Source organism: Vigna umbellata, chromosome 5, assembly GCF_029865625.1.
Source record: "Vigna umbellata cultivar VRB3 chromosome 5, Vumbellata_1.0, whole genome shotgun sequence".
NCBI lineage: Eukaryota > Viridiplantae > Streptophyta > Magnoliopsida > Fabales > Fabaceae > Vigna > Vigna umbellata.
Genome location: NC_142169.1, coordinates 20,589,527 through 20,616,246, shown reverse-complemented (window position 1 = coordinate 20,616,246; position 26,720 = coordinate 20,589,527). Strand labels below are relative to the sequence as shown.

The window sequence follows — 26,720 nt, the reverse complement described above, 5'->3', positions numbered from 1 at the left end:
ATAGTATAAAAAAACATAAATATTAAACTCTTAATCAAATATAAGAGATGTAAAATAAATAAGATTGTTAGCCACTAAAAGGTAATAATAACTATGACAAATAAATAAATTACTTATTGATGTTTCTGTTTTCTGTTAGGGACTTTTATGAATCTCGTTTCTCCTTTCTCCCCTCACTTGAACCTTATATATTTCTAGGATTTTTCTTCTTCTTTTTGTAACGTACACACAATACAATAATACAAATTTTATGAAATGTTAAAAGTTATTCCTACCTCTTGATGAAACTCTCTTCCCGATCGTTGCATTCTTCTTCTTCTAGACGTCGTGCTCCGTTACTGCCATGAAGTCTCCATGCATATTCTCTCATTTAGAGGCTAGCCAGCTGTGTTGTAATCCTCGAGACTTTTGATTCGAGAAGACTCTAACGAGACTTTTGTCTCATGCGTCATGGGCTTGTTTCTTTTGGGCCTTTGTTATTAGCAAACAGTGGTGTAACATCTCGATTTTTGGGATGTCTCGATTATGAGGAAAATTTTAAAATTTTTAAAATCATAATACCATCGTGGAAATCAACTTATATAATATCGAAATTAAAAAAAATCAAGAAGAAATAAAACAAACCTTATTACACTGTTTCTAAAATTTATAGCACAAAAGCTTTAAATAACCCAAGTCATCTTCTCACTCACGTGTCTCTATCATGCATCTGGAGCATCTGTAACATCCTCTGCTCCCGTATAACCAAATGTCACACGATCATCGCAAAACACACACACAACCATAACACAAACAAATATGGGTAAGCTACCATAGCACAACCAATGACAATAAAATTTGTACATAGGAAACAAGCACAACTTAATAATAAATCAATCATCTACAGCGCTATCCTACTAACATAATCATTTTTACACTCTTACTATCATCAGTATCCTCATTAACCCTATCATGATTATACCATCAACATTATCCTATCAACATCGTCTCCAAACACATCGTCACTATGAATCATCATCACATGTACCTCCATTAGATTTAACTTCATCATGAATCCTTCATCTTGAATAATACCATGATCCTCCACAATATCATAACTCCATAGTGAAAAGAATTAGTCACGCCTCTGTACCCTACCTCAAACAGTGGGCCTTGTTTTAATATGGTACCAGAGCAGGTCTTGTACCTGTTCTACCCCTACCTCCGATGTGCTTAATCTTCTTAGTTTCTTGGTGATTGGTTCTTTTTTCTAGTTTTTCTTGCCATCATGGAGAATGTTGATCAACTCAACAACCCTTCCAGTCCTTTTTATCTTCATCGTGGAGAAAACCCAAGTATCTCCCTCATTTTGCAGGTTTTAAATGAATCCAATTATACTTCCTGGAACAGAAGTATGAGAAGAGCTCTCCTCTCCAAGAACAAACTAAAGTTTATTGATGGAGGGATCAAGAAACCTCATAAAGACGAACCCCTTTTTGATTCCTGGGAAAAGGAACAACATGATGGCGTTGTTCTGGATAATCAAAACCCTTTCATCCCAAATAGTGGAGAGTGTTATATATGTGGAAGATGCTCAAGAGCTGTGGGAAGAATTAAAAGAAAGATTTTCCAAAGGTGATCACTTCAAGTTTTCATATTTGCTTCAAGAAATACACTCTATCAGACAAGGAGAAAGGAGTGTGAGTCAATATTTCACAGATATGAAAATCCCACGGGAAGAGCTAGAATTTCTTATACCCATTACGTGTTGTAGCTGCAAAGTTCCTTGCAGCTGTAATTTGTCTAAGGTTTCTCACAAATACAGAGAAATGGAACATGTCATTTGTTTCTTGAAAGGTCTAAATGAAAGCTATAACATTGTTAGAACCCAAATATTGTTAATGGAGCCTCTACCCAACATAAACCACATCTTTTCTCTTATTATGCAACAAGAAAGGCAGGGAAATCATGAGTTTGGCCCTATTAATCAAAATGAAATCAAGGTTTTGGCCAATACTATTGAAAGACAATGTCAATGGAAGAATGAGAAAAATTGCAAGGATCCTAGACGTGGTTCTGGTCCTCGTAGCCAAGGGAGAAGGAGAGGAAGAAATCCCAATTTTGGAAAACAATGTTCTTATTGACATAAAATGAACCACACAATTGATGAATGTTATTCTAAACATGGTTATCCACCATGGTATAAGAAGAATGACAGTAATAATCAGGAAAAGGTGGGACAAAGTGATTGGGGATCTGTCAGTGCCTACACGGCCTATACTGAAACACATATCAGCTAACAGAATAATGTCAATTTTGTTCAACATTCATTCACCCCATAACAAATGAAGAAAATGTTGCAAATAATAGAAAAAGTTGATAGCCTTGCTCATAACATTAGCCAAATACATAAAGACACTATTGAGGACAAACAAGATATGTTTTCTTGGATTAGATACAGGGGTCACTGATCATGTGACCCATGACAAAAGTCAGTTCATTACTTTTTATAAAATCAAGCCCATATCTGTAAAATTACTAAATAATTCCATTGTCACAACTCACTATGCAGGAACTATACAGTTTTCCAAACATTTCACTATCTTAATGTTCTGTATATTCTTGATTTTACTTTCAATATCATATTTGTTCAAAGTCTGACCAGAGATATAGATTGCATTCTAACTTTTTCCTCTAAGATGTGTCAAATTCAGGACAACTCCACATTGAAGATGATTGGATGTGCTAATGTCTACAAGGGGCTTTACTACCTACAATCTTTTGGAAGAAATCTCCCACCTTGCTTTGCTTTTTCTTATGAGCATGTAAATATAAATTTGTGGCATTATAGGTTAGGCCATCCTGGACATAAAACTGTTGTGAGAATATGCAAAATTTTTCCTTATATTCAAACTAATTCTAATAATGCTTGTGATATCTGCCACTATGCCAAGCAACACATATTGCCTTTTCCTAAAAATAATTTTGTATCTTCTAATTGCTTTGATATCATACACTATGATATATGGGGACCTATCTCCATTCCTTATGTCCATGGGCATAAGTATTTCCTCACTATTGTTGATGATTATAGTAGACATACTTGGATTTTTCTTAAGCATAATAAAAGTCAAACTAGAGAGTTACGTCAGACTTTTATTATAAAAATTAAGACTCAATTTAATAAGAATGTTAAGATCATTAGAACTGATAATGGGCCAGAATTTAATTGTTCCAACATATATAACTCTTATGGGATTGAGCATCAAAGAAGTTGTGTTGAAACCCCGCAACAAAATTCTATTGTGGAACGTAAGCATCAACATATATTAAATGTTACCCGTAGCTTACTTTTTCAATCTGATATTCCCTATGCTTATTGGTCCTATGCTTTATCTCATGCTATATACCTAACAAATAGGTTTCCCTCTCCTGTTATTAAAGATAGAACTCCTTATGAGGTTTTGCCCAATAATCCACCCACTTATCTGAACCTAAAGATCTTTGGTTGCTTGTGTTTCGCTTCTACTTTTGAAAATAATAGGAATAAGCTTGACTCTAGAGCTAGAAAAGAGTATTTTTCTAGGCTACAAAAACGGTGTAAAGGGTTACATCATTCTTGACATCAATACTAGAGAAATTTTTATTTGTAGAAATGTTGTTTATTATGAAGATGTTTTTCCTTACAGAAATGAACAAAACAATAAGGTTAATTGCAATGACAATGAAGACATTATGTTTTTTCTTAATGATTTATCCTGCAGCTATGAGAAGAGTTTGGTTGAGAACATTAATGTCAATGTTGATAATGCTGATCTCATAGAAGAGAAAGATCTTCACAATCAGAGGAGGTCAAACAGAAGAACTCTTGAATACTTAAAGGACTACATACATGAAGCTGACCAGTCCTCATCTGCTTCCCTATGCATAAAAAATGGTTTGAAAACTCCTTATCCTATCACTAATGTCCTATCTTATGAATCCTTATCTGATAAACACTTAAAATACACCCTAGCTATAACTGCTAGCAAATAACCTAACTCCTATGATGAGGCTAGAAACAGTCTTGAATGGACAAATGCTACGCAGAAGGAAATCAAGGTTTTGCAGGATAATGATACTTGGTTTCTGACCCAAATCCCTCCTGGAAAGAAACTCATTGGGTGTAGATGGGTTTACAAGGTCAAATATAAGGTTGATGGTACTGTAGAAAGGTACAAGGCCAGATAGGTTGCCAAAGGCTACACCCAACAAGAGGGAATAAATTTTTTGGATTTTTTCCTGTTGCTAAACTTACTTTTGTCAGATTACTTCTTGCTCTTGTTGCTTCAAGGAAGTGGTTTCTGCATCAACTTGATGTGGATAATGTTTTCTTACATGGGGACCTAAATAAAGATGTTTACATGGATCCTCCTCCTAGCTTGAATACTAACACTAAGGGACATGTTTGCAAATTAATCAAATCTCTCTGTGGCCTAAAACAGACCAGGAAGCAATGATTTGACAAATTATCTACTTTTCTTATTTCTGCTGGTTATGTTCAATCTAGCTCTGACCATTCTCTTTTTATCAAGAAAACTTCTACAAACTTCACAGCCTTACTGGTTTATGTAGATGAAATTGTTTTAACAGAAAATTTTATGGGTGAGATTAATCACATAAAGACTTTGTTGCATCATCAATTTTAGATAAAAGATCTGGGAGAACTCAAATACTTTCTAGGATTTGAGGTTGCTAGGTCTAAAAAAGGTATACACCTTTGTCAAAGAAAGTATGCCCTGGATATCCTTGAGGAAACAAGAATGATGGGAAGCAAGCCATGCTCTACACCATTTCTAAGTAACACCAGTTCCCTATACAAGGCTGAGTATTACATGGATAATCCAACTGCATATCGCAGATAGATAGGGGAGCTCTTCTATCTTATTAATACTAGACCTGATTTGTGTTTTACTTTAATCTTTTAAGTCAATTTATGTAGAAACCTACTAACTATCATTATCAAGCTTTGCAGCACATCCTTAGATATGCTAAATCTAGTCCCTTATAAGGGCTTTTCTTTGTTGTCAATTCTGATATTCAAATCAAAGGCTTCAGTGATTCGGATTGGGCCACTTGCCCTAACACAAGGAGATCTACCACTGGGTACTGCATATTTTTGGGTTCCTCCCTTGTGTCATGGAGATCAAAGAAGAAAAACACTGTCTCCAGGTCCTTTACAAAAGCAGAGTATCGTGCCCTAACTGCCACTGTCTGTGAAATACAATGACTTCACTATCTTCTTTAGGATTTTCAAGTTCAACCTACTGCTACCGCTGCCCTCTATTGTGACAACAACTCGGCCAGGAAAATCGCTCACAACCAGAGTTTCCATGAGCAGACCAAGCACATCGAGTTGGATTGTCATGTGGTGCGTGAGAAGATTCAAGCTAAACTTTTGCGTATTCTTCCCATTCGTTTCGAAGAACAACTCATCGATGTCTTCACCATGTTTCCTCACCGCACTCGTTTTAGATCTATCATTCCCAAGCTTGGATTAGTGAATATTCACCATCCAGCTTGACGGGTGGGTATTGATGTTTCTGTTTTATGGTAGTTTGTACACACAATACAATAATACATATTTTATGAGATGTTAAAAGCTATTCTTACCTCTTAATGAAACTCTCTTCCCGATCGGTGCATTCTTCTTCTTCCAGACGTCGTGCTCCGCTATTGCCATGAAATCTCCACGCATGTTCTCTCATTCGGAGGCTAGCCAGCGTGTTGCAATTCTCGAGACTTTTGATTCAAAAAGACTCTAGCGAGACTTTTGTCTCATGCGCGTTGTGGGTTTGTTTCTTTTGGACCTTTGTTATTAGCGAACAATGAGCTTTGTTTTAATATTACTTTTTAAATTTTACTATAATCTTTTTGTTTAATTTTTAATTTTTAATTTTTATATGATAGATTGATAAGTCAATTTCTTTTTTAACTCATTCAAATTTTAAATCACACAAGTTTTTTTCGTTTGTGTAACCAACCATTATTGGTATTAGTAAATCAATTTATTTAAATAATAAATATTTAAAGAATAATTAAAAATAAAAATAAAATAGAAAAGGTATTTTTTTTAAACAAGAATAAAGAAATGAAAGGTAAGACAATGATAGCAGGAATTGTAAAAGAATAAGAATTAAATTTATATAAATATTTCGTAAGAAAAAAAACAATGTTTTCCCAATATCACATCGGAGAACTTGTATGAGTTTATTAGTTTAATGACGAGAATTTTAGAAATCGAAAATGAAAGAGGAACTGTAGTTCCTGTGAAAGGAGTGTTACCACTAGCAAACGATCTTGTGCCTGAAGGTTTTGCCTCCATGTAAAAGTTAATGAAGTATTTAAAATTTTAATCTATATAAAAAATTAATTTATATAACAAATTTAATCCACATAAAAATTATATCATTTTCAACTAAACTTAAAATTTTAAAATAATATATTTATGAGTTTATATTGTTAATATATGTTAATCTACATTTTCATTTTTATCTTATGAAAGGTAGATACGAATTCAGAACAAACTAAGATATAAAATTTCTAAGTTTCCTTCTATGGTCACGAAGTGCTTCCAGATGCAGTTTTGTAAGTTCATTGTTAAACGATAACATCTCGACTAAACCATAATTCTAAAATATCGTGAAACAAATATTTAGAAATTGGATAGAGTCAAAAACCTTGTTACATAGTGCAACTTTGTTAAAAATAACATTTCCTGTTAAACATGTAATTATTATAATACATTGAAACAACAATTTTGACATATCATGGTGAGATTTTACCAACATATATGAAACCTTTTTCAATTCCGAGATAAGCCTTCTGAAATGATGAAATCAATTTGAAATTAAAAATTGATCTTTGAACAATAATGAAATTTTAATCTAATAAATCGTATAATAAAATATTTGAAAAACATGATTTAAAAATAGTGTAATTCAATTATTTTAATATTAAATGATTTTAATATAAATAGTTTGATCATAAATGAGTTTTATAATTTTAAAACACACTATCTTCTATAAACCATTTTTTAGAGTTCTTTGATTTCTTTAAGGGTTCTCGCTCTCTATTCGTCTGTTTAAAGATCATAAAATGCGTGATCGATCCTTGCAACAAGATCTTTAAGTTTAACCAATCAATTTCTCAGATATAATAAGTTGATTTTATGATCCTTTCTTTAGTTAATTTCATTTTTTTTTCATGTTAGCTCTCCTTGTGTTTGCATGTGAAGTGAGAGTCTTCTATAAGACTCTCTGATGATCAATGGTTCTAACGGTGTACCTAATCATATTTCTGTTATTCGTAGGAGTAGTAGGGCTTCCTATACTTGTGGAATTGTTTTAGGCCTTTTATAGCACTTTGATTTTCTATAAGGTAAGGGAAGCTAACTACCACTTTTTGATATTGATAATGTTTAGATCAATTGTGTTGCATTCTTGATTTGGTTTGAAATTGATGAATTGGTATATGGAATTGTTGAATGTGAGCTTGCTGAAATTCCTTTGTTCTGATTGCATGAAATTGGGGTGAATATGTGATATATGATATTAAAAGGACCTTGTAGTAATTGCTTGTTGAATGTACCTATTTTTGGTTGCTTGAATGTGGGATTGATGATATTATGAATTGGAAAGTGTTGCTGAATTGTAGTGTGGTGGAATGGTAGAGTTATAATTGGTTTTTCGTTTGAAATTTGGGATTTTGACAAGTCATATTCTAAAGGAATTATTTTAGGAATGAACTTGATGTTTGGGGTTTGTTATTAGGTCATTTAGGACTTGATTACGTTTTATTTGCCAAAAATCCTTTATATATAAATTAAGTGTAATATAATTTTATTTGTTAAAGGAGGAGAACGTGTATTTTAACACAAGGGATACTCAAGGAGGTAGCTAACTTTGAGACATGATAGGTAAAATATATTTTTTTAAAAGAATTTAACAAAACTTTAATATATTTGATATTTGAAAGGAGAGAGGAGTCCACCTTTTAAATAATAAAAAAAAACACCACAACATACTTAGAGAGTGTTTTCAGAATGAAAAAAGCTTTTTGACAACAAATTTTTGTCAACTTTTTGATAACTACATGTGGCGCTTGTTGATTGGTTCGTTTAATATCATTTTTGAAAAAAGGGTGAAATTTGTTGTTGAGGGTCGTTTTGGAAGAAAAAAAAAAGCTTTTCACACTTTTATTTTGAGAGAACCATGCACGTTTCTCTTAGTCTCGTGAAAAGCACCATTGCTTCACCCTCTCTTCACTATTTCTCAATGTCTTCCACCGAAATCCTTAGTCTCTCTCCGTCTCGCTCTTCCTCTCTCCATCGGTGGCGAAGTTAGTCCGATAAGCACGATTGTGGCTAACATTTCCTCCTTTCTTCCTTTGTATCTGTTGTTGTTGGCGGCATTCTTCCTTCCCCAACGTTGCATCCTCTCTGCCCCTGTCTCGCATCCATCAACGACTAAAGGTGTGTCCTTTCTCCAAGGTTTGGGGTTTTCACATTGTGGAGGTTGGTAGCACCATGAAGTAAAGGTTTTTACTTTACTGATAATGCTTTTGTTAATGTCAGGGTTGTGTAAAGAAAATGACTTTCATGAAATGAGTATGGATTAATCACTAAATTGTGGTGTTGTGTTAATTTCTAAACTGTGATGTGTTGATTATATGAGGAGTTGCTCGGATTTAGGCAAAAATATGTATGTGACTGGATTCTAGACAACAACAACGTGCGAAGATTCCAAGTGCTGCAAGAATTAGGATTATTATAGGATTTGAATTGTATGTTTTCTAGAGATTTTGATTGTATGAGCCTTGTATAGCTTGCCTTGTAACTTTTTAGTATACAAAAGGTCATGTTGGGTAATATGTACTTGTGAGACATTATTTGAATAAAACTCCAGTTTTGATGAATAAAATTTAAAATTTGATTTACTTTGCCTGTCTTTTTGGATGACTTTTTGAAGTTTTGGTGATGGATGATTAAGTTTATAAGTCATGGTTGGTGTTTACTTCATCAATGAACACGTTCATGCCTTAAATTATTGAGTAAAATGGCCATTTAAGTGCTTTGGGCGAACTGAGGTCAGTCAATGACCATTGATGCCTTTTTGATACCTTAGTAATTTATTACAAGGGTCTCGTAATTGATTACTAGTGGCCTGAGGGCTATTTGTACAAAAAGTTCAACGTGACTCCCCAATTAGAACAACACTTTCCATGATGGTTTTTGTTAATTTTTTCATTTTTTGAGATGGGTGAGTGAGTTCAATGTTATTGGGTGTGTTTCCTACACCAATGATCATGTTAGGCCATTGATTTCTTCAAAAAAATATCCATTTAGGTGGTTTGCTCCAACTAAGGTGAGGTGCATGACCATTGTTCCCTTTCTGAAGGCCTGATAATCAATTACAAGGGTCATGTAATCGATTACCAGGGATTTGAGGGTTATTTGTACAGAAAGCTCAATGTGACTCCCCAATTGGAACAACAACACTCTGCATGATGGTTTTTGGTCTGTTTTGGGTTAATTTTTCCATTTTTTGAGAGGGTGAGTGAGTTCAATGTGAATGGCTGGTGTTTAAGTGCAATGATGGTTTTATTACCCATTTTTCCATCTTTTGGACTTCATCTATCTTGCTCCTATTACCCATATGGCCTTTTTCCTCCACATTGAAATGGAATAAGATGTTGTTCATGCACTCAAAATTCTTGTTCCCACAAGAAATTAAACAGAGAAAGACGAGAGCTTCAACGAGTCAAGGGAGAGAACTTCAACAAGAAAAAGGAGAGACCTTCAACCTTGAACCAGAGAAAGGAGAGAGCTTGAATCACAACACAAAGAATGTGGTGAGAGAACGCGTTTTTGTTCGTGAGAGAGAAATGAGTTAGAATGATCTTAGGTTCGTGAGAGAGAAAGAAAAAGAAAGCATAATGGACTAAAGAAAAAAATGAAATTTTTTTCAAAAGAATAAAGTTATTTTGGGAACACTCTTTTTCACGTCAACCAGTACAATGTTTTTTATGAGGGTCCAATAACATTTTGTCACATGAACGTTATCAAAATATATGTTATTAAAATCTGGTTGTTAACACATTGAATCCTTTATAAAAGAAAATGTTTTTTCAGTTTCTGAAGTAGACTTTGATATGTTAACGACTTTTATTAACAATATTTTGATAACCCTTGTGTTATCACATTATTGAACTGTTTAAAATAAATTTTTTATTTGTTAAAGTTGACGTGAAAAGTTGTGTTAGGTTAGAGTTTGAATTTCAAAATTACCTTTACCATTTAAATTTTAAAAAAGGTATTTATTGTCTCTCCTCTCTCAGACCCTGCACTATTTTCCATTTCTGCTTTCTCTCTCCACTCTCTCTCCACTCTCTCTCCAACCTCTTTTTTTTCTCTGTTTTTAGGTCATCTTCTCCAACGAAGCAATCCGACGAGACACATATTTTTCTTTCTCTTTTCTCCTTTTCCCTTCGCGTTTTTTCCTTTTCCTCTTCGCCTTTTCTATTTTTCCTTTTCCATTTTGTCTGTACCTTTTCTCCTTTGCTCTTTTGTGTTCTTTTTGTAGTTAATTATTTTTTGGACTGTTGTGACGTAATAAATTTATTTTGATGCAGTGTGTGCCATTTTTTCAAAACCAAGTTCACTGGTACTTTGAATATTTTTCGAGTTCATAAAACCCCGTGAATATTTTCATTCCCCTTTTCTTATTCTTCATGTTTATTATTTTTTTTCTTGTTGGTGGTTTTATCTATAATCTTTGGGAGTTTCATTTGATTTATTCCTTTTTGGTATTGATTGATTCTCAAGATTGTTTCCTTTTTATTTTGTAGTGCTTGATAACTTAAGTAATGTACTTTACTCACTGTATTAGGTTCAGAAAAGGTAGTGAAATTGTTTGTATTTGACTGATAGTCCCTTCCCTTTTGTGTGCTGAAATTCCTAATAGTTAATGAATTGGAAGAAATGTAGAAGACCTAAATCCATTCTTAGTCATTAATGTGATTCTTACTGGTGTTGGTTTGTTCTCAAGATTGATTCACCAAATCTTATTTATTTTATTTTATGTCAACTTTTGCTTCACCAAATCAGCTCACAACCTGCTCATCTGCTCATAATATTAGTAGTTCACTTGATTATTTATGCCCATGACTGGTGATGCAGTACCAATTCATTTCTACGTGCATGTGTTTCAATGATTGCATATTTGTTGAATGCCTCATTTTCAATTTACACACCTGTACATTATTGCAGTATTGATAATTTTTTTCTTAATTTTAAATAAAAGGTAAGGAAATATTGAAATTCTTTTCAAAGTCTATAATGATTCTCTGCCTCTGTTGTTTCTCTGCTTCACACGAACTTAGTAGTTGATGGCTGAAGATTTTTCAATGTTCGTATTGCTGCTTGGAATTAATCTTCTTTGGAATAGTGTAGTTGACTTGAACAAAGAAGGAAAGCCAAATATCGAAGTTCATAATATTCTCTCTGATATGGAAGTTTTAAGCCAACAGAAAAACAATAACTTGACTTTTCCAATTGCTTGCTTTCTGATTTACAGGGAAGTTTATTCTTTTCTATTTGTTCCGGAGTTTGGTTTGTTAGATGGTGGCTACTGTTACATGTAATTGGAACTTAAAAGTCGGCTTGAATAAGAAAAGTGGAAAAGAAGGCAAAGATAGTTGAAAAGGTGGCTGAAGTGTAAAAGACTAAGGGTATTCACTCGAGGAGAAAGAGGGCAAAGATACTAGAAGACTTGTATGCTCGTTTGCACCAACGTCATTCTCAAGCCAAGCCAAAGAGTAGAAGAGACTTTTTTATTTTATGGAATTATTGGAAGTCCGGATAACATCAATTCATAGAATATAAATGACTACAAATCTTATTTTATAAAGTTATTATGGAAGATTGAGTTAAGTTTTAAAATTCATTTTTAAAAAAAAAAGTAACTTGTTTAATTTCTACAATGTTTTAACTCATCAAAATCATGAATTATGTAGGGCAATAATACCTCTGACGACGAAATATGGATAGACAACGTTTCCTTACAACCATTCACAGATAAAGAATGGAGTTCTCATCAAGGTATATTTTCACATTTTTCAGTCTTATATTAAAATATGTTCTAAGTCCTTTTGCTGATAGTTTAACCATCTTGACAAGTCCTATCATTGAATCAATCTCGTAGTTTAGAAGATGAATCTTATTAATTTTATTAGTTTCTATTTAATAAATGTGATTGTCTTTAGAATATTGATTCAATGAAAGTGATGTACATCAGTAAAGAGAGAAGTTTTGTAAAATTATAAAGTGATGTATAAACGCATATAATAAATTTCTATTACTTTAATGAGTTAAGTGTAGAATCATTCTATTAATTTCTTAAAACTATTAATTGTATTTCTTTTTTTCTTTCAAATCAGCTATTTAAAACTTAGTCTGTTTTTTTTTACTAAATGAGATTCTAAATCGTCATTGCTACTGTAATCTTGATTTGTTGTGGTACTTAATATTATTTTGAAATCATGGCTATGTAAACATTACAAAAAATTAAATATAAGTATACACTGTTGTTCTTATTACAAATTCATTATGAAGAAAAATATCTTAACAATGCAGCTAAAACTTGCTAACCATTTTTTCAAAACATTCTGTGAAATATACCATTACTGATTTGAGATGCTTTTTGACATTTTTATAGATTTGTTTCTCTAGTATTTTTGTGCCTCAATACATATGCTTTCTGCCTTAATATATCTGCTTTCTGCCTTAATACATCTACTTTTGACACGATAGATGTGACATGAGTAAATGATAGATGTGACACTGTGCCACTTGCCTACTATGAAACCTTCGTAAATGGCCAAATTTAGCTATAAGATAGTGACACCACAATGTTTAGATTTCGAAATGTAGCTAAATTTTCTCTCTAGATTTTTCATATTATTTCCTTTAGCCTTCTGGGTAAGATATTTCTTTAACAATTACATTCCACCAATTAATTCTATAATTAATATAGTTTATGTATTTCAACTTAGTAATTGAAAGTTTGATATCGGTGGTCACTTTTTATCAAATAAATTATGTTAGAAATATTTCTTTGGTAATATTTACTCAACTGAGATTTTTTGCATACGTCTTTCTGCTAAACCATCTCTTGACAGTTGCAGATCATGTTCCTTGTCAATGCTACTATGACTCTTTTTATAAGCATTCCACCGTTTTCCTTACTATCCCCTGCCCAAAGCAGGTGAAAGATTCCCAGTAGCAAATCCAAATTTGGCTCCAAGGTACTGAATCCATTCTGCTTTATTTGTTTATTTATAATGTTGTTTGACTCTCAGTGCATGATCATGTTAATGTTTTATTGAAATAAAGTCTGTTGTGACGAGTCTATATATATCATGGTTAATTTGTGAAAACTCAAGGGTAGCGGTGCAGCAGTGCTTTCTTGGAACACTTTGTGTATGGTATTAATTATTGTGGTGTAAATAATTTGGTCGTACATGCTTGAGTATTTTGATCGAGAAATACATGTATTAGTGATGGAGTCTGTTCTTGTTTATATTAAGTGTTAATGTATGCAAATTGTTTTAAAATTTTGGACTTTAAAATGTTTACTTTAGATCCAATTAGTATATGTTTAAGATGGCTGGTGTGTTTTTTGAATTACCAGCAATAACCAACAATAAAGTTACTACTTTTAGATCTCAAGTGAATAATTATCTTATATTAGGAAGTTTAAGTAATAATTCTCGCGTTTATATTTTCCCCTTACTTGACAATGATGTTTATATAATATATATATATATATATATATATATATATATATATATATATATATATATATTTTAAATGTGAAATGCTTCCTATGGTGTTGAATGAAAGCTATTGTGGTGGATGGTTGCGTGTGTATATTACACATCTATGTTGTGGTATGTGTAGCGTTAAACGAAACACCTTTTTAAAACTGTTAGCAGCATTACATACAAATTTTTTTCATATGTAATTATATACCGTTTTCGTATGTAATTACTTACAAATTTTTCATATGCAATTATTTGCGAATTTTTTGTATATAATTATTTACGAATTTTTTCGTATAACGTGAATTTTTTTCATTTTTTGTGTCCTTTAACGTGAATTTTTTTCATTTTTTGTGTCCTTTAACGTGAATTTTTTTCATTTTTTGGCATGAACGACTCATTTTCGTCATTGTTTGTGGTAGTACATCAAAACATAGTTTGACCGACTCAATTGTGGAGAAAAAAGTCCATATAGGTCATTTAAATCATGATAGGTTAAGTTCATGACCATAGGTGGACAAGTCAAGCCTTGGTAATCAATTACAAGGTCCTTGTAATCGATTACCAAGGGCTTACTGTTGGTTTGTACATAAAGTTAACCGTGACTCCCAGCTAGGAGGACTAGACTTCCATAATGATTTTATGTGTCCCTGTATTTCTTTTTTCATTTTTTGGCATCGACAACTCAATTTCGTCATCATTTGTGGTGTCTAGTACATCAAAACATAGTTTGGCCACTCAATTGTGGAGGAAAAAACCCATATGGTGATTTGAACCAAGGAAGCAAGAAGCCCATGACCATTGATTGACAACTCAAACCCTGGTAATCGATTACCAAGGGCCTATTGCTAATTTGTACATAAAGTTCAACGTAACTCTTCAGTTAGAAGAATTGGACTCCTCAAAGCAATTTTCTGTGTCCTTCTTGGTGATTTCTTTTATTTTTTGACATGGATTACTTAGTTTTGTCATGAGTTGTGGTGTTTAGTACATCAAAATAAAATTTGTTGCACTCAATTGTGGAGGAAAAAGCCCATATAAGTGGTTTGAACCAAGGCACGTCAAGTCAGTCTTGGTAATCGATTACGGGATTCCTGCTTGTAATCAATTACAATGGACCTATTGTTGGTGTGTACCTAAAGCTTAACATGGGTCCCCAACTAGGACAACTGAACTCCCCAGAGTGATTTTGTGTGTTCCTTTAAGTGATTTATTTCACTTTTTGGCATGGATGACTCTGGTATTTTGGAAAGACACCACCTGTGATTTGCATTTGGGAAGATTTTTTGAATGACATTTGCCATTGTCCTGCATTGGTCGATTACAATACCTTAAGAAGCCTTGTTATGCATGCATCTAAGCCAACAACTAAATAGTCATACAAATGACGAAGTGTCATATGAAGAAAACAATCCACAACCAAGTAAAATAGATTGTCCATGATGATTTACTCTAATGAATGGTGCAAAAAACATGTCGTACTTATTTGTTAAGTACGTTGTGTCGAAGGAGACATCATTGAATTCCTCACAAGCAGCACGACTTCTAACATCAGCGTAAATAACACTACAATTTCATTTTTCTTCGTCCATTTCAATCTCGTAGAAGAAGTCGTTATTTAATTCTTTCATCTTTGAAAAGTGTTGTAAGAGTGTTTGACCACCACTGTCCTTACATAATGACCTTCTTTGCTGCCAATGTAATTGTGTGCATCTCGCTCGACAAATTGCATATTTTCAAATCTACCTGCATCGCCCACGATGCTAAGAAAACTTTTATTCATCCGTACGCCGACATCATCATTTACCTCCAATGTGTGTTTTGCTTGCAACATGTTCAACTTTTTGTTACCATGGATTAGGTTTGAGGTGTTGGGACACAGTTCATGACTGTGGTCTAGAACAACAATTCTTATAAACTATTTTCCTTCTTTTCTTGCAATTGTTAATCCAGCTGGACATTCTTTTGTTTGACTTAACAGTGTTTTCAGCTCCGATGTAATGTAAGTGATGTACTTTCCTTCCTTTGAATAAGCTAATTTCAAGTAATTCAATTCCTTATTCTCATCTTTCATAGAAGTCTTTATTCGGACACTGAAAGCATACCTTATCCCTTAGTCGGTATAAAATTTCTTGCCTTCTTTCATTGTATCAAAACACATATACATTGCTTGCACCAATTCCATAGAATTTTCATCCTTGTCATTAATTCAATCATTAAATTTGGGCACGATAGTATCCACATCTGTGTGAAGTTCACATGACAATATTGTATATCATGGTTATGGTGCACAAAAAATAACTATACTTAAAGTTGATCAAGGAAATATTAGACCATGATTTCATATTGTTTCATTTAATGTAAAACTTCTAAGTTTAAGGCATAAATAATAGGAAAAGAAATTTGGATATCAACATAAAAGAATATGGAATATGCATACTAAAATAAAAAATAAAAACAATAAATAAAAGAGTAATGGTGACCATAGTGGTCACTCTGGTGCACACGTTAAAGGAAACAACTATATCTATAAGTGAAGACCTCAAAGTTAAAAGGAATGTAATAACTGTGGAAATAAATGAAGGACTGCACCTCACCAATCTCCAAACAAGGACATTAATATGGAGTTTAATGCAGGCGAACGAACAAAATGAAGGTTGAAGTGAACAAAACGCATTTCCCTTTGTAGGGGTTCTTTAATGCAACAAGGATGGAAAAGAAAGCTCATTTCATTTGTTAATATAGGGGCAATAATTGTATTGTGATATTTCCTTCCCTTCATTAAATGTTGGTAGGTGAGATGTGCCAAAAAGTAGTCGTAGATAGTGAGCTAACCTTTCCTTCATTAAATGCACCTTAAAGAAAGCTAAAACAATCATTTTATATTAGAAAAATATAATATAATATGTTATCTCTTTATATATGGGAGGTGTGACGTGTTACATTGACACTTTGGAAATCAGTGCATTGTGAAGTACAGAGCTTGTGAATGATGGATATCCCAATGAAATTTCGACCATGGTGTTGTATGAACATTTCTGCCCATTTCTAGGAATTGGATTTGAAATCACGGTTTAATATTGCTTTAGCAACATCCTGAACAAGTGCTTTAGTGGTTTGGGGTTCATCACTGACCTTGTTCATTAACATAGCTTGAACATTTCCTACAGGACCAGGTATAAGTGTGGATGTAGCATTATACCTCTTCAGGAAAGCTTAAAATAGATATTGTCATCAATAACAAGACCCTCCCACCATCTATAATTGGAGTATCTAAAAAGATAAATTTTATGTAACATAACCTTTGTATCAAAAGGGGATACAAATTTTTCACCATGCAAAAAATTATAATAGTTGGGGAAAATGAGAATGGTGATGTTTGTTCAGGAAAACGAGAGTGGTAATGATGAACTGGAATATAATGATTTCCCAAGTGTCATTCATAGTAAACACTTCACACACCTCTCATGTATAAAGAGGTAACAATTATTATATTTTATTCTAATATAAAATTATTACTTTATCTTTCTTTAAGGTGTATTTAATAACGGAAGGTAAGTTGACTTCTTACGGTTACTTTTTGACACATCTCTTCTACCAACATTTAATAAAGGGAAGGAAATTTCACAGCATAATTAATGCCCCTACATTAACCAGTGAAATGAGTTTTCTTTTCCACCATTGTTGCATTAAAGAACCTTTACAAAGGGAAATGAGTTTTGTTCACTTTAACCTTCATTTTCTTCGTTCTCCTACATTTAACTTCATATTAATGTCCTTGTTTGAGGGTTGATGAGGTGCAGTCCTTCATTTATTTTCGCAGTTATTAATTCCTTTTAACTTTGAGGTCTTCACTTCGAGATATAGTTGTTTCCTTTAATGTGTGCACTAGAGTGATCACCACGGTCACCATTACTCTTTTATTTGTTATTTTTATTTTTTATTTTAGTATGCATATTCCATATTCTTTTATGATGATACCTAAATTTCTTTTTCTATTATGTCTGGCTTAAACTTAGAAGTTTTAGTTACCTTAAACAATATGAAATCATGGTCTAATTTTTCCTTGTTCAACTTTAAGTATAGTTATTTTTTGTGCACCATAACCATGGTATACAACATTATCATGCCCAAATTAATGACGAGAATGAGAATTATTCGGAGTTGGTGCTAATAGTGCATGTGTTTTGATGCAATGGAAGAAGCCAAAAAATTTTACACCAACTACGGGATAAGGTCTGACATCGATGTCCGAATAAGGGTTTCTAAGAAAGATGAGAAAAAGGAATTGAATTACTTGAAATTAGTTTGTTTAAGGGAAAGAAAGTATGTCTCTCCCATTAGACCGGGCTGAAAACGCTGCCAAGTCAAACAAAAGAATGTCCGTCTAGAGTAACGGTTGCAAGAAAAAAAAGGAAATGGTTTATAAGAACTGTTGTTCTAATCACAGTCATCAGTTATGTCCCAACACCTCAAACCTAATTTGTGGTAATAGAAAGTTGAACATGCAAGCAAAACACACATTAGAGGTAAGTGATGATGGTGACGTACGAATGAATAAAAGTTTCCTTAGCGTCGTGGGCGATACAGATGGATTATATTCAATTTGTCGAGCGAGATGTACACAACTACATTGAGCAGCAAAGAATATCGTTATGTAAGGATGGTGATGGTCAGACACTCTTCCGACACTTTTCAAAGATGAGAGAAATAAATAACGACTTCTTCTACAAGATTAAAATGGACGAAGAAAATCAAATTTGTAGTGTTATTTGGGCTGATGCTAGAAGCCATGTTTCTTGCGAGTAATTCAGTGATGCTGTTTCCTTCGACACAACGTACTTAACAAACAAGTTCGACATGTATTTTGCAACATTCCTTATGGTAAATCATCATGGACATTCTATTTTTAGAGGACACTTCATCATTTGTATGACTATTCAGTATTTGGCTTAGATGCATGCGTAACAAGACCCCTAGGGTATTGTAACCGACCATTATAGGACAATAGCAAATGTCATTCAAGAAATCTTTCCAAATACAAATCACAAGTGGTGTCTTTGACACATTATAAAAATAAATATCAGAAAAATTACAAGGATATAAAAATTATGTTGCTATCAAGAGTGAGCTTAAAGTTGTTGCTTATGAGTTCTCTTACCACAACAATAAAGTTTAAGATGACTAATGTGTTTTTTAAATTACCAACAATAAAGCTTCTACATTTATATCTCAAGTGAGTAATTGTCTTATATTAGGAAGTTTCAGTAATAATTCTAGCTTTTTTACCTTTCTCTTATTTGATAATATATATATATATATATATATATATATATATATATATATATATATATATATATATATATATGTTCTATAATTTTACAGGCAGTAAAGCTTGGACGGGTTGTCCATGTTGATGAGGTATTTACACTAATTCATCTTCGAAAGGGCACTGACGCATATGTTGGTGAGAGGTCTTCCAATACTATTATAAGTCAACTTTTCAACAATATTCAATCTTCTATTATTTATTTCTTTCATACTTTGAATTTCATGTTATTAACCCTTTGTATATTATATAACAAGAAGATTTCTCCCTTAGACTCTCATAGGCCAAATCTGAGATAGAATCTGTCCACCCCATCATTTTTCCAGCAACAATGCCCACCAATGCAGCCCACCCCAATGTCGTCATTTGTTTAACAATAACTGCCTCCCCAACATTTGCCTCTATAAGAAGAAGATTTTGATGATTATGATGACTATTAGGAGTTGATGAACTTTTTAAAACATTTATGTATTGCTTTTTATTTTAAAACTTAGTTGTTTTATCTGTTGCTTGAATTATACAATCATATAATAACTATTTGTTTCAATATTGAGCAAATTGTCTGAATTGATAATTCTGAGTACATTAATTGCTTACTTGGTAGGTATATATTGTGGTGGGTAAGAAATATTAATAATAGCACTTGAAATTGTTTTGGTCAATACCGACAGACTTATCAACGAATATCCCTCAGTAATGCAAAACATATTGATTGCATTACCAGCGAATCTTGATCGTCAGTAATGTCCGCATGTTTCATATTTCATTGCCAACGACCCATAACCCTCGGTAATTATCGACGACCATTAACTTTTAGTAATGTTTTTGGATAAGGTATTTATCGATGAATTTTTGACCATTGAAAATTCGTCGATAACCATGCATTACCAATGAATATTTCACATTACCAACAAATTTTTTCTATCGATAAATCTTGTTTCCTTTTTTAGTGTTGTAACAAATTTTTGGATTAATAATGTTCATGTTTTTAAATTATGATGAAAAAATATGTTTAGTTTATAAATTAAATTACAAAGTATTTTGTTCTCAAACTTCATGAAGATAATGTAAACCTATTTCTCCAAGATATATATATATATATATATATATATATATATATATATATATATATATATATATATATATATATATATATATATATATATATATATATATATAGTTTATATTTTCGTTTATTATTACTTAAAAAAAACAGTTTACTATTATTTGTTAATATTTAGAGGAATTAAACACTTTATAATTTAATTTAGGGTTAGATATGCTTTTTGTCATTCAACTATCAAGCGTTTTGTTTTAATCTCTTTTTTAAAATTTGGTATACTTTGATTCTTATCCTCGGAGAAACTCTAATTTTTCATTTTCCAAAACTAACGTCATTAGAAATAAGCTAGGCTGGCTAACTGTGTGTCAAATCATATTTTCTTTTTTTTGACTCGTCAATCTTTCCTTGCTTCTCTCCCTCCCTCTCCCTTCGTCTCCTTCCTTACATTTTCACGCCCATTTTCTCTTCCTCCTTCCACTCTTCTTGTTCATCAGTTCGTGAACGATCCCCAATTCACAGTTTGTATCATTTATGATGGGACAAGGTCAATCATCCCCTCCTTCCACTCTTCGCCATTGTACAGTGCTGATTTTTTTGAAGTGAAGAGCCTCAGAGCCGCCAAAGGTATGAGTTTTTTTTCTTAGGTTTCCCACGTTGACACTCCTGTCCTTCCCCTTTGTTAGGTTTTCAGGTTTTCTTCCTTGAAGCTGAGTGTTTTTCTTCTCTCCTGAAGGGTTTTAAGATGATGAGATATTTCTGGATCTGGTTTTGTGTTGTGTTGAAATTATGTTCTTGATTTAACTGTTAAATGAATTTCGATATATGAATTTAGGTATAGTACTGGATTTTGTTTTGGAGGCCACTTGTCGTCCTCATCGCAATAATGTTAATTTGTTAACGTTGTTGTAAATCGGAGACTATGTGATTGTGGTAATTACAAGAGTTTAATTTTGAGAAGTTCGTTGTTAAATTCTGTCATCATCTTCGTTTCAGATTCTGGAACAGTTTTTGGAATGACAGGAATTTATAGTCTTTACATCATCAATGAGTCCTAGCCATGGCTCAGCAAATCGTGAAGAGCCTCAAAGCCGCAAAAGAAGATCGCGAAGACTTACTTCTGATCTTCTCCACCTTCGATAACCGACTATCCAACATCTCCGACCTAATAAATGGTGACAATTCTAAATCCTGTGATGAGGAAGAACTTGACCACTTTGAAGCCACGGAGAAAGTGATTCTTGCCGACGCATCCCTCTCCGACGAGCCTTCCCGCCAATCTACTTCTCTCTTCAACCCTCCTAACAATCTCGAGTATTTTTCCTCGATTGACGAGATCATCCATTAGATGGAGCAGTTTTCGATCGCGCCACCCTCCTCCGTCGTGGGACGCACAGGGCCTGTCATCGTGGACCGGGAAGAAAACGCGATTCAACTTGCGATGTCGCGACTGGAGGACGACATACGGCACATGCTGATTTGCAACACGATCCCACTCGACACCGTGAGCCATTACGGTTCGATCATGAGGGTCACTCTCGTTCGGCTTGCACGACGACAACTCTGGTTATGATAGTGTCTTAAGGTTTACAGCAGTGTCCGCGACGCTCTGGATGAGTGTTTAGTCATTATGAGTGTTGAGCGGCTGAGTAATGAAGAGATTCAAAGGGAGAGAAGCAGGGGAAAAGATTGACTTAGAAAAAAAAAATGATGTCGCTGACCACCGTTAGCCACCTTAGCTTATTTTTAAAGTTGATTTTGGAGGACGAAAAATTATAATTTTTTTAAAGAAAATGATCAAAGTGTATCAAAGTTTGAAAGAGGAAGGAAAAATAAAATCGCTTGATAGTTAAAAGACTAAAACCATATTTAACCATTTAATTTATATATGAAATATAATTTTTTATGATAATTTAAGAACGAAAAATATATTAACTAAATTTTTAAGAAAAATAAACGAATGTGTATATTAAAAAATGATGAGAAAGGTTTTCTTCAAAATAAATCCTTACAACATATATAAATACCCTCACTTTTTTTTATATCATATATTAGAAAACTGTTGTTATGGTTAACTTTAAAATGCATTCGGAGTTAATGCGCTAATCTACGTCTACTAAAATTAAGAGAAATGCTAGCAAAAAAAACTCTTATTTAACCTTATTTACGTAATTAGATTAAATGTATATTGTTAAAGAAAGGAGACAGAAGGAGAAGAAAGATAGAATGTTTTTTTAAAAAATAAATAAGTTTTAAGTATTTAATATATGATTAATTTTTGGTTCAATAACTTAATATTAAAAAAAGGGAATTGAGTGTCTATTGTATTCAATAGTTCTTGTAATTTCTAAATAAAATATTTATATAGTTATTTTGTATATATATTGAAGCTTTGTTCACATTGAAATACAATTGAAAAACCTAATTCTTCCTATTAGACCGGTCGAAGATCAGAACCGTATAACTATAATAAATATTAAAATACAATGCCAACGAAGATTGTTAGAACTTAATAAACTTTTTTTTAGCTTTTCTTTTATTGAAGCTATTTTCCCTGAGTAAATGGATGATAATAACACCAAATCTCAAATCACTTTTATTAAGACAAAGATTATTGAGATCACGAATGCATAATTATACAAAAAATGTAAATAATTAAGAATGAAGACTTGTTTTTTATAATAATCAAGGTCAAAAGAGACGAGTTAAATTGCCATCCATTAGCAGACCTGACTTGCTAGAGTATCACTTTATATATTTTATAAGTTTATGAGTATGACATTATTATTTTCACATCCAACAAATTTTTCCACATCTACTATTTTATCATTTAATTTTTTTTCCTTTTTTACAAATATAAAATTTATTTTTTTTAATAATCAAAATATTTTTAAAAGTAGGACGTGAACTCTGTGAATAGTGTCAAAAAAGTATTTTCTTTATAAATATTCTCTTACTTATATTTTTTTTTTTCCTTATTCATATGTTTTTCTACATATCACGAGTAATTTTGACACAGATTATATTCATTTGACAAAATATGGATAAAATTGTCATACGAAAATAAACTTTGATATTTTATAAAGAAAAAAATAAGTGAGGGATAAAGAAGGATGATATTAACTCCCAATGTTCTTTTTTATATATTAAATTAATATATAATTTTAAATATTTTTTTAAATATAAATATGTTTTATATATTCGGTATCTAAAATTTTTATATTCGCAACTGAAATATTTGTTGTATTGAATGAGTACAAAAAATAAAATTGCATTGAGAGTATGATCACTCACGTATGCATGTGTACGTTATGCCTTTGTATTTCTCTAGCGTATTACATGTTTTGTTTTACACAAAGTTGGAATTTCCTTCCAACCCGATATTATTATTTTCCTTGGGAGTTCATTACACCCTTTTCTCCTCGTTTCCCATTAATTATTATTGATTATTTTTAAATATTCAACGGCTATATAATATGTGTATATATATCATATGAAATGCAAAACCAAACGCTTAAGAAGTGGTTAAAAAAAATTGACCGTTGAAGGCAAAGTGTCCTCTCTCGTATCATTGACAGTGATCATAGAGAAAGGGAGAGAGGGCCAAATATTCTACCCTACAGGAGATTATACTTCTTTGTCTCAACTTAAGAAAAAAAAGAGTTTTCCGAATGGCATCAAGAATCACCGTTAAACAACAGGGCGCAGGTATGTTTGTATTTGTCCTTTTTTAATATTGCATGTACACTCTTTGATCGTACGATGATGCTGCCCTGCTGGTTTCTTTGGGTTGTTTCTTGTTCTTGTCAAAATAAGATTGATTGAATCTTTTCTGTCTCATCCTCAGGGGTCTTGGTGCAAATTTTGTTTTTAGTTGGATCTTGGGGTTTCAGGGTTGGTTTCTTTTCCGTTGGATGAAAACATGAAAGGGTTTATCTTTCTGTTCTTGGAATTATCTTAAGTTTTGCATGTTAGTCTGTGTTTCGATTCAAAGCTACGTGAATGAGTTTTTTTTAATCCATAGATGAAGCAGTAGTGAAAGGAGGGAAACAGCAGTGTGCAGCGAAAAGAAGGAACCGCAAGGCGTTAGGTGATATTGGGAATTTGGCCAATGTAGGAGAAGTTGAAGTCAAACCTAATCGACCCATCACTAGGTGATTTTTTTCATCTTCTTCTTCTTCTCTCTCTCTCTCTCTCTGGCGTACTCATTATTAAGGTGACATTGTTATGATAATTGCAGGAGTTTTGGAGCCCTTCTACATGCCAAAGCACAAGCAGAAGCAGCAGCAGCCGCAGCTACTGATAAGAATAACAAGGTGAAATACTCTTTACATTACTTGTTTAATTATCCTATAAGGTTGTGACTAAGTGTTGTTTTGGAATTGAAGAAACAGGTTTCTGCCAATGTGGCTGGACTTCCACCTGTTTCTAATGCAGTTGCACCGACCAAAAGAGTGGTCCAAAAACGGGGCCAGAGAAAAGTCACTGTAAAACCAAAACCTGAGAAACCCATCGACAAGGAAGCTATCCCAGATAAGAAGATTCGGAAAGACAAAACAAGGGAAGGAGATGACAACTCTAAGAAGAATTCACAAGCTTTTACTTCAGTGCTCACGGCTCGAAGCAAGGTATAAGTTGAGAAAATCAAAGTAAAAATAAAATGAACATAAATTAAGAACCTTGACAAGAAGTTCTTATGAAACTATTGCAGGCAGCAAGCGGCATAACAAACAAACCGAAGGAGCAGATTATTGACATTGATGCTGGTGATGTTGACAATGAGCTAGCTGCTGTGGAGTATATTGATGACCTTTACAGGTTCTATAAGCTCGTTGAGGTAACAAACGCGATTCCCTTGATCCATTTCGTATGCTGTGTTTGAAGTGAGATAAATTTAATATATGTAAACGTGCTTTTGATACATGAAGAATGAGAACCGCCCTCATGACTACATAGACTCACAACCTGAGATAAATGAGAGGTCGAGAGCTATACTGGTTAATTGGCTGATCGAAGTCAACACCAAATATAACCTTTCACTTGAGACCCTTTACTTGACAATCAATATCATTGATCGGTTCCTATCAGTTAAGAGTATTCCAAGGAGTGGGGAACTGCAATTGGTTGGCATCAGTGCCATGCTGATGGCATCCAAGTATGAAGAAATCTGGGCGCCTGAGGTGTGTATTTATATGTGTGTGTACATATACATTTTTTACTACGTTGATGTGTTTACCTTTTCAATGAATATCAAGGGAATAACACTTTTCTTGAACTGCAGGTTAAAGATATTGTCTGCCTTACAACTTACACTCATGAACAGATACTGGTCATGGAGAAAACCATACTGTATCAGCTGGAATGGACTTTGACTGTGCCAACACCTCTTGTTTTCCTGGTTCGTTTTATCAAGGCAGCAGTCCCAGATCAGGAGGTGAGTTAGTATGTCTGGCCTTTTTTTTTTCAAATCTCTTGAACTATAATTCTTGCTATTGAATTTCTGCCTTGTCTGAATTTCCTGCTCAATGTCTGCATTTTTAGTTGGAAAACATGGCTCATTTTCTGTCTGAGCTGGGATTGGTGCACTATGCCACCATAATGTATTGCCCGTCAATGATTGCTGCCTCAGCAGTCTTCGCAGCTAGATGCACTCTGAATAAGACTCCCCTTTGGAATGAGACACTTAAGTTGCACACTGGTTACTTACAAGAACAACTTATGTAAGTGAATTGGACATACCAACTTTTTTTGGATTGTATTACTAAAATCGTTCTATATATTGTTTCTTTAATTTTAATCCTATTTGGTTTTGTCTGTTGCAAACAGGGAATGTTCTAGATTATTGGTGAGTTTCCACTCCATGGTTGGGGATGAAGAAGAGCTGAAGGTAGTGCACAGAAAGTATTCTGATCCTCAGAAAAGAGCTGTTGCTATGCTCCCACCAGCTAAAAATCTTCTGCCCGAAGGTTCTGTCTCTCAACAGAGTTAACGAAACTGAAGAAGCAGGCAAAAAGAAAAACTCCTTTAGTTTTTTCACAGTCAATTCCTTCGTCGCCTTATGAAATTCACTAAGTGCAACAAGGTGCAATTTGACAGTGTCTTTTCTAAGGAACTTCTCGAACTGCTAACTGTTATTAATAATGTTAAAACAACATCTTTTGAAATTGCTTAGTGTGCTTTCTACGTACGTCACTGAATAGAGTTCACAGTTAAAAAATATACTTAGAAAACCTATTGCTATCGTATGTTGCTGACTTACTTTTTAACCAACGTGTGTGTTTTGGTAAAACATTTTCAGATTGCTATAACATATTTAGTAACGGGAAATCATTTTAAGTAATCTGTATTTCATTTAATTCTAATCTATTCGATTTAAAAAATTGAAATTATTATCTACTATTCCATTTTAGGGTTTTCTGGGCACATAAATCTCCGGCATGTTTAGTTTTAGAGCAGTGATACTTTGATAACAAATTAGGTTGACACGGTTAA

General features: G+C 33.1%; 1 protein-coding gene across 1 annotated transcript; it reads left to right on the top strand.

Moving 5' to 3' along the window:
- Positions 1–1,267: 1,267 nt before the first annotated feature.
- On the top strand, positions 1,268–26,348 carry LOC124834503 (G2/mitotic-specific cyclin S13-6-like). The gene is made up of 15 exons (XM_088115675.1): positions 1,268–1,614; positions 3,744–3,884; positions 4,038–4,193; positions 4,286–4,424; positions 4,668–4,728; positions 5,070–5,230; positions 13,302–13,323; positions 24,253–24,382; positions 24,469–24,544; positions 24,623–24,856; positions 24,940–25,065; positions 25,157–25,408; positions 25,510–25,662; positions 25,770–25,948; positions 26,055–26,348. Exons 1-15 carry the CDS (start codon positions 1,268–1,270, stop codon positions 26,215–26,217), a joined length of 2,340 nt encoding a protein of 779 aa, XP_087971801.1. The 3' UTR covers positions 26,218–26,348.
- Positions 26,349–26,720: the final 372 nt, after the last annotated feature.

Coding starts and splice junctions, on each gene's coding strand:
- LOC124834503 (XM_088115675.1), top strand. CDS start 1,268: ATGGAGAATGTTGATCAACTCAACAACCCTTCCAGTCCTTTTTATCTT. Junction 13,324..24,252: donor AATCCAAATTTGGCTCCAAG/GTACTGAATCCA, acceptor TTTAATCCATAG/ATGAAGCAGTAGTGAAAGGA. Junction 24,857..24,939: donor TGCTCACGGCTCGAAGCAAG/GTATAAGTTGAG, acceptor AAACTATTGCAG/GCAGCAAGCGGCATAACAAA.